The sequence below is a fragment of the Marmota marmota genome, unplaced genomic scaffold (assembly GCF_001458135.2).
Source record: "Marmota marmota marmota unplaced genomic scaffold, marMar, whole genome shotgun sequence".
Lineage (NCBI taxonomy): Eukaryota > Metazoa > Chordata > Mammalia > Rodentia > Sciuridae > Marmota > Marmota marmota.
The window spans coordinates 26766089-26775680 of NW_025999853.1; the positions used below are offsets into that span (position 1 = coordinate 26766089).

The window sequence follows — 9592 nt, forward strand, 5'->3', positions numbered from 1 at the left end:
TGTCAAAGCTTTCATTTTAACATTGATATTTTATGATTTGAGAATAAAATATTTGTATTGTATTGAAAACACAACTTTGGTTTTGATAACTTCATATTGCTAATTGCTGTGGCCTGACAGACACTATTTTTTAAATATCTCTTGCTTAAAAAAAAAAAAAAAGCTCTCCCCAACTATATATTTATTTATTTGCTTCCTTTCACCAGCACAGCTTTTTCATACCTTATCATGTAGTTTGGTACTTTCCTCTGTTGGGAGCTGTCCTGGATGAACACGCCTTTAAGTCCTGATGCACTGGGTTCTGAACAATTATTGCCTTCAGTCTGCATGGTAGTGCTAGGTGAAAGTAACTTGGGCATTATCCCAGCTTGGATAACAAGGCGTGGCTCCAGGAATAGGAGTCACTCACTGGGGTTGAGTTACACTCATCTGTTCCTTTGTAATACTACCCCTTTGCCCTTTTGGAGATAGAATATTCCATGGAATAGCCTTCCCTAATAAAACCCAGGTTCGAGGTGTGCTCTCTCTCTCTCTCTTGTCCTTCTTGCCACCTTTGTGGGAGCTAGGTCAGAGAAGCTGTCACAGAACCCAAAGAAAAAAGGTATTTCTCTGTCTCTGTGTGATTATTTTGTGCCAGCCCAGTTCACCTGGAGTGACCCTGACTGGTTTAGTCATGTATTGTGACACTCCTCCTCCAATGTCTTCTAGCTTGGGTTTCATCTTTTTTCTTTTTTTAAACTCACTTTATGCAACATATTTTAAAAATGTGCTTAAATAGGGATTTTCATGAGAGAATTGTTTTCACATTAACTAATAAAAGTATTCATTTCATTTAAGACTTTCTTTTTACATACATTAGCTTTTTTGCTTTTGTTTTCCCTGGTGATGGTTAAGGGTTCTGACCTTACTTGGAGTCTTGATTCAAGTTCTAGCTCTCTGTAGCAGGAAATATGACTTGCCTTTTTCTGAGACTCTTTTTATATCATTTCATTGGGAATAATAATACCTATCATGAGTGTTTTCTTAAACAGACTTTATTTTTTAGAAGAGTTTTAGGTTTATGCAAAATTGAGCAAAAAGTATGGTGTGCCCACCCAGACTCTGCTTGTGCACATAAAGAGTCTCCTCTATTCCCAGCATCACCCACTAGAGTGATGCATTTCTTATAGTTGATGGAACTACACTGACCCATCATTATTATCCAAAGACTATAACGCATATTAGGATTCACTCACGTTGGCATACATTGTGTGGGATTGGATAAAAGTATAACAACATGTATCCACCATTATAACATAATGCAGAGTAATTCCAGTGCCCTAAGGCCTGTCTCCATCCCCCTATTCCTGAAACCACTTAACTTTTTACTGTCTTCATCATTTTGACATTTTTAGAATGTCACATAGTTAGAATCATATCATATTTGCCTTTTCATATTGGCTACTATCACTGAGTAATATACATTTCAGTTTCTTCCATTTTGTCTCAAAGTTTTATAGATAATTTCTTATTAGTGTTTAAAGATATTCATTGTATGGTTATAGAAGTTTACTTATCTATTCACCTACTGAATGACATCTTGGTTGCTTCTGGCTAATGTGTATAAACATTCAAATACAAGTAATAGTGTGGACCTAAATTTTCAACCTCTTTAGGTAAATACCAAAGGGAGGAATTGTTGGATTGTATAATAAGAACATATTTAGTGTTGTAAGAAACCATCACACTACCTTCTAGAATGGCTGCACCATTTTACATATCTATTGGCTTGAACAAAAGTTCATGCTGGTCCATATTTTCAATGCATTAGTGTTGCTAGTGTACTGGGTATTGGTTGTTATAGTTTGAACAAACAGCCCAAAGGCTAATGTTTTGAAGGGTTGATCCCCAGCTGGTGGCTTTACTGGTAGGTGGCGGAAACGTTAGGAGGCAGGGTCTGACTGGGGGAAGTAGGTCACTGGGGGCTTATGTTAGAAAGTTTATTTTGTCCCCTTGCCTTTCCTCTATCTTTCTCCTGGCTGTCATGAGAAGAGCAGTTCTGTTCTGACTTGTGCTCCTCAATATGAAGTTCTGCTTCACCATATGCCCATAGCAATGGAGCCAAGCAATTATGAACTGAAACCTCTGAAATCAAGAGCCAAAGTAAATCTTTCCTCCTTTGAGTTGATTTTCTCAGGTATTTTGTCACAACAATGGCAAACTGACACATTGGCCACTACAACAGGAGTGTAGTCATATCTCATTAATGTTTTCATTTGCATTTACAGAATGACATATGATGGGGAACATCTTTTCATATGCTCATATCTTCTTTGAGGAGGTGTCTATTAACATCTTCTGCCTAGATTGTTTGCTTTCTTTTTAATCAGATTGCTTTCTTATTGTTGGTTAAACAGTTTTTCTTGTATACTTTACAGTCATTTATCAGGTTTGTCTTCTAAAAGTATTTTTATTTTTCTGTAGCTTGTCTTCTTATTCCCTTGACATTGTTTGTCAGTGAGCAGAAAATTACTTTTAATGAAGTGCAGCTTATCACTTATTTCGTTGATGGATTGTGCGTTTGATTTTATATCTGGTAAGTCATTACTATACCCAAAGTCATATGGATTTCCCTCCCTGCTTTTAGAAATTTTATAGTTTTGTGCTCTTTATTTAGGACTATTATGGGTTTCAAGTTTTCTTAAAATGCAAGGTTTGTGCCTACATTCATCTTTTACATGTGTATGTTCTGTTGTTCAAGCACAATTGTTGAAAAGACAATTTTGCTCCATTATATTATTGTCTTTGCTTGCTAAAGTTTTCAATTCTGTCGATCTTCATCTATTTAGCTATTATTTCACCAATATTAAACTGTCTTGGTTACTGTGGCTTTACATTAAAATTTGAAGCCACATAACTTCAGTACTTCCACTTTGTTCTTCTTTAAAACTGTATTAGCTATTCTGGATATTTTGCCTTTCTATATAAACTCTAGAATCAGTTTGTCATTGTTCATAAAAAACTTCCTGGGATCTTAATTCAGACTGCATTTGATCTTTCGATCAAGTTGAAAAGAAATGACACATTGACAATATGGAATCTTCCTATCCATGAACATGGAATATCTTTCTATTTATTTCTTGATTTCATTTATCAGAGTTTTTAGCTTGCCTCATATAGATTTTGTACATACTGTGTTAGCTTTGTACCTAATTATTTCATTTTTGGGGAGGGTGCTAATGTAAATGCTTCTGTCTTTTTAAGTTCAAATTCCACTTGTTCTTATCTGGTACATATGAAAATGACTGATGTTATACATTTTATCTTTGCATCCTACAAACATCTTTTAATTAATTATTAGTTCCAAGAATGGTTTTTGTCAGTTCTTTTCAACATTTACTATATATATGATCAGGCAATAGTGTTTTCCTTTTCAATTTATACACGTTCATTTCCTTGTCTTACTACATTAGTTAGTAATTACAATATACTGTTGAAAAGCAGAGGTCCAAGAGAACATCCTTGCTTTGTTTCTTTCTTTGTGTGTGTGTATGTGTGTGTGTGTGTTTCTTTCTTTCTTTTTTAAATTTGTTCTAATTAGTTATACATGACAATAAAATGCATTTTGACATAATATACATAAATGGAATATAACTTCTCATTCTTCTGGTTGTACATGATGTAGAGTTACACTGATCATGTAATCATATGTACACATAGGGTTATAACATCTAATTCATTCTATTATCTTTCCTACCCCCACTGTCCTCCCCTCTTTACTCTCCTCTGTCTCATCCAAAGTACCTCTATTCTTCCCAAACTTGCTGCCCTTATTGTGAATTAGCATCCACATATCAGAGAAAATATTTTGGCTTTGTTTCTCTGGGATTGGCTTATTTGTTTAGCATGATATTCTCCAATTCCATCTATTACTGGTAAATGCCATAATTTCATTCTTCTTTAAGGCTGAGTAACATTAAATCGTGCATATATATACCACATTTTCTTTATCCATTCATCTGTTGTAGGGCACCTAGGTTAGTTCCACAGTTTAGCTATTGTGCATTGAGCTGCTATAAATATTGATGTGGCCTCATCAGTATAGTATTATGATTGTTAAGTCCTTTGGGTATAAACTGAGAAGTAGGATAGCTGGGTCAAATGGTGGTTCCATTCAAAGTTTTTAAAGGAATCTCCATACTGCTCCCCAGAGTGGATAAACCAATTTGTAGTCCCACCAGCAATGAATGAGTGTACCCTCTTCCCCCCCATCCTCACCAACATTTATAGTTGCTTGTGATCATGAGGCTGCCAGCACCTCTCTGGGGTCCTGTCTCCTGCCCAGGAGGATATGTGCCACTAGAGAAGATAAGTCTGAAATAATTAGTGAAGAAATAAGATGAAGTCAGAATTATAATTTAAAGGGAGCTTGAAGTGCCTAATAGGTCCAGCCCACACAGGAACTGAACAATTTTAAAATGGCTCCAGTGGTTTATTTAAGTGCATACATCAAAGGCAGGGATAAGGTTTCAGAGGTAGAGTGTTGCTTTGTGATGTCTTGCAGTCAACGGGTTAATTGGCATCTTGGCAAGTTACATGCATCTCTGACAGGCTGTGTGGCTGCAGCAGGTCACCCCATCTCCAGTGCTGAATGGGACCTTTCTGGCAGAGCTGAATATTTTTCACATGAGTCTGGGTGATCTTACCCAGTGGGACTGCCATGGGAAGTTCCCAAATACCTGAACAGTACTTGGTGGTATGGCCATTTTGACAATGTTAGTTATGACTACCCTAGAGCATGGAAGATATTTCCATCTTCTAAGGTCTTCCATTTTCCTTAGTTTTCATTGTAGAGGTCTTTCACCTCTTTTGTTAGATTGATTCCCAAATATTTTATTTTATTTTTTGAGACTATTGTGAATGGGACAGTTTTCCTAACTTCTCTTTCAGTGGATTCATCACTGATGTATAGGGAATGAATGGGTGTTAATTTTATTTCCTCCTATTTGTTGAATTCATTTATGAGTTCTAGAAGTTTTTTGGTGGAATTTTTTTTAATCTTCTAAATATATAATCATGTTGTCAGCAAATAGTGATAATTTGAGCTCTTCTTTACCTATTTGTATCGCTTTAATTTCTTTCATCTAATTGCTCTGGTTAGAGTTTCAAGGACAATGTTGAATAAAAGTGGTGAAAGAGGGCATCCTTGTCTTGTTCCAATTTTTACAGGGAATGCTTTCAATATTTCTCCATTTAGGATGATGTTGGCTTTGGGTTTAGCATATATAGCTTTCATAATGTTGAGGTACATTCCTACTATTTCTAGTTTTTCTAGTGTTTTGAACTTGAGGGATGCTGTATGTTGTGAAATGATTTTTTTAAGATGATCTATTAAGATGATCATATGATTACTGTATTTAAGTCTATTGATATGACAAATTACTTTTATTGATTTCTGTATGTTGAACCAACCTTGCATCCTGGAATGAACCCCATTTGATTGTGGTGCACTACATTTTAAATATGTTTTTATATGAAATTTTCCACAATTTTATCGAGAATTTTTGCATCTATGTTCAACAGGGATATTGGTCTTAAGTTTTCTTTCCTTGATGTGCCTTTGGTTTTGGTATCAGGGTGATACTAGCTTCATGGAATGAGTTTAGAAGGGTTCCCTCCTTTTCTAAATTGAGGAATATTGGTGTTCATCTTTTAAGTTCTGGTAGACCTCGGCTGAGAATCCATCCAGTCCTGGGCTTTTCTTTGTTGGTAGGCTTTTGATAACATCTTCAATTTCATTGCTTGAAACTGATCTTTTTAAAAATTTCCATGTTCTCCTGATTCAATTTGGGTAGGTCATATGCCTTTAGAAATGTGGTGATGTCTTCAAGATTTCCTATTTTATTGAAGTATAAATTTTCAAAATAGTTTCTGATTATCATCTGTATTTCAGTAGTGTCTGTCATGGTATTTCCTTTTTCATCATGAATTTTAGTAATTTGAGTTTTTTTCTTTTTCTTCGTTAGCCTGGCTAAGGGTTTATCAACCATATTTATTTTTTTTCAAAGAACCAACTTTTTATCTTGTCAGTTTTTTTAATGGTTTCTTTTGTTTCAATTTCATCTGATTTTAATTATGTTCTGTCTTCTGCTTTCAGGGTTAATTTGTTCTTTTTCTAGGGCTTTGTGATGTAATATTAGGTCATTTATTCACTGACTGTATTTTTTTTAATGAATGAGCTCAATACAATTAAATTTCTTTTTATCACTGTCTTCAGTATCCAGAGATTTTGATATGTTGTACCACTATTCTCATTTACCTCTAAGTATTTTTTTTTAATTTCATCCTTGCTTTCTTCTGCTCTCTATTCGTCATTGAATAGAATATTATTTAGTCTCCAGGTGTTTGAGTAGCTTCTATTTTTTTATTTATCATTGATTTCTAATTTTATTCCATTTTGATCTGATAGAACGCAAGGTATTATCTCTATTTTTTTTGTATTTGCTAGGTGCTGCTTTGTGACACAGATACGGTCTATTTTAGAGAAGGATTCATGTGCTGCTAAGAAGAAAGTGTATTCACTCATTAATGGATAAAATATTCTATATATGTATGTTAAGTCTAAATTATTGATTGTATTATTTAGTTCTATAGTTTTTTTGTTTAGTTTTGTTTGGAGGAACAAGGAATGTTAAAATCATCCAATATTATTGTGTTGTGGGCTCTTTGATTCTTGAAATTGAGAAGGGTTCCTTTGATGTAACACAGATATTCCATTGTTGGGGCATATATATTTCTGATTGTTATGTCTTGTTGATGTATACGTTCCTTAAGCAGTATGAAATTACCTTCTTTGTCTCTTCTGATTAACTCTGGCTTGAAGTCCACTTTATCTGCTTGTTTACACGGTCCATGTTAGTGATGTATTTCTTCTCATCCTTTCACTTTCAGTCTGTGGATGTTTTTTGCTTATTAGTGAGTCTCTTGGAGATAGGATATTGTTGGATCATGTTTTTAAATGCATTCTACCAGTTTATGTCTTTTGATTAATGAGTTTAGATCATTACTGTTCAAGGTTATTGGGACAGGATTTGTATTCCTGGTCATTTTGATTTATTTCTAGTTTTTAATTTGAATTAGTTTCTCCTCTGATTGACTATTCCTTTAGTGTAGTTCCTTCCTTTCCTAGCTTTTGCTTTTTTTTTTTTCCCCATTTCATCTTCATGGAATATTTTGTTGAGAATATTCTGTAGTGCAGGCTTTCTAGTTGCAAATTATTTTAACTTTTGTTTATCATGGAAGGTTTTTATTTCATCTTCAAATCTGAAGCTTAATTTTTCTGTGTATAGGATTCTTGGTTGGCATCCATTTTCTTTCAGAGCTTGGTATAGGTTATTCCAGGACCTTGTTTCTGATCTTTTAGAAAAAGCTCTGAATTCTCACATTAAGTATGATACTGTGTGTAGGAGTTTTGTAGATACTCTCTGTCAAGGTGAGAAAGTTCCCAAGTATTCAGTTTACTGTGAGTTTTTATCACAAATAGTTGTTTGGTTTAGTCAAATTTTTCATGTCTATTGATACGATCATGTGATTTTTCTTTTTTATTCTTTTGATTACACTAATTGATTTTTTAGTGTTGAACTGGGCTTGTATACCTGAGATAGATTCCATTTGAAATCTATAGCTTATTTTAACATGTCTCTAGCATGTGGTTTGTTTTTAGTTATTTCAGTACTGACAATTAAACCCAGGAAGATTTTACCACTGAGCTACAACCCCAGAGCTTTTTTTTTTTTTTTTTGAGATAGGTTGGCTGTAACTTGCAATCCTTCTGCCTCTGGCTCCTGATTCACTGGGATTATAAGAATATGCCACTGGGGCCACTGGGCTTTATTGTTGGCGCATCTTTTGGTAATAAATTCCTTCCATTTTTGTCTAAGAAGGTATTTCTCCTTCACTTTTGAATAACTGTTTCACAGGCTAAAGAATTCTATGTTGCTGTATTTTTTCTTTCAACATTTTAAACATTTCACTCTACATTCTTATTGCTTGCATGACTTCTGGGGAGAATTTGGAAGCAATTCTTATCTTTGTTCATATATAGTCTAGGTGTTTTTCTACTCTCACTTCTTTAAATATTTTTTTTTCTTTAATTTTCTGTAGTTTGAAAATATCTGCCTAGATGTTGATGTTTTGATATTTTTCCTGCTTTAGTGTTCTCCTGACATTTCCAAATTTTACAGGAGAGGAAACTGACTAGTACTACTCCAACTACTTTAATTACAAAGCAACTGGGTACTACAAGGATAATTGGTACAATAAATAATAATATACTTAAACTTCGATATAACTTAACCTTATTTTTTGTGTAACTTTTCTCTTGCAAAAGAACAATATCATTCCTTTAACCACCTATATTATTCTTTGCTTCAATTTGAAATTAATTCAAAATATAGTGATCCAAGTTCAATTGAATATTCTGGTCATTGATTCATTTGAATTACAATGAGTTTACTTTATTCTCAGAATATTTATTAGTACCAGTCAATGAGCTTACCTTTTGCCTTTAACAGTGTTATCAATTATTAGCTTGGAACTGCAGTGATGTTACAACTTTCCAAAATTCTTCCACTTAACTTTTTAAATTTAAGATTTAAAATTTAAATTAGTTATGCTAGGTGTGGGTATAGCAGTACATACCTATAATACCAGCAACTTGTGAGGGTAAGATAGGAGGATTCCAAGTTTGAAGCTAGCTTCAGCAACTCAGTGAAGCCCTAAGCAACTTAGTGAGACCCCATCTCAAAATAAAGAATAAAGAGGGCTGGAGATATAGTTCAGTACAGTACCCATGGATTGAATTCACAGTATCAAAGAACAAAACAAAACTTAGTTATAAAATTTCTCATTAGGTGCATTAAAATTAACACTATTCTCTCTTTTGTACTTCTAATTTTCATTTATACTGTTGTCTTATTTTTTAATTCTATTTTGATTTGTTAACAGGCATATGTTTTACTCAATAATCCTAAAGAGCAAAACTTTCTGGAGGTAATCATAAACTAGTGACAGGAATATGAACTGTAATCAAGATAACAAGAGATTTGGTTTCATTATAATTTAGTCTTTCTTTTACAAATTGGAGAAAAATAGAAGGCAAATTATTTTGTATTATTTCTATTCATTACCCCATAGAAGATTTTTCTCTTGTTAAATTAATAGGTAATCATATACTGACCTTGGACTCATCTAATCCAAGCTTCTTTAGAGACTTTCTGACATAATCCAGAAAAGAAGAACATTTGGAATATATTTTACCAACATGCTGCTCACTGCAAAACAAAATTGAATACTTTTTTAGTTTTTCCAATTTAAATTAAAAATAGTTTTAAATTCAGACATGACATGTTTAAAAATATCTTCTGTGTATATAGCACAAGATCCAGATGTGACCAAAATATATTAATACTTTGGTGAACCTTTTATGATCTGCTTCAGAATTCTTACAACATATAGCAGTGGAAGATAATATTAGGAAGATAATGCTATGAGAAAGAAGTTTCAAACTTACAGTATTTTTTAGCCATATATATATATATATATATATATATGA

At 33.5% G+C, this 9592-nt stretch overlaps 1 protein-coding gene across 7 annotated transcripts in view; it reads right to left on the bottom strand.

The window, feature by feature from the left end:
- The window catches only part of Mettl25 (methyltransferase like 25), a 185852-nt gene that overhangs the window by 96734 nt on the left and 79526 nt on the right, over positions 1–9592 (bottom strand). For 6 of the 7 annotated variants that reach the window (XM_048804537.1, XM_048804553.1, XM_048804562.1 and 3 more), the window contains one exon: positions 9218–9311. The exons of the other annotated variant lie outside the window; for it this stretch is intronic. In XM_048804537.1, the coding sequence (XP_048660494.1) occupies positions 9218–9311 (94 nt within the window). The remainder of the gene's footprint in view (positions 1–9217; positions 9312–9592) is intronic. 7 annotated transcript variants of the gene reach the window in all.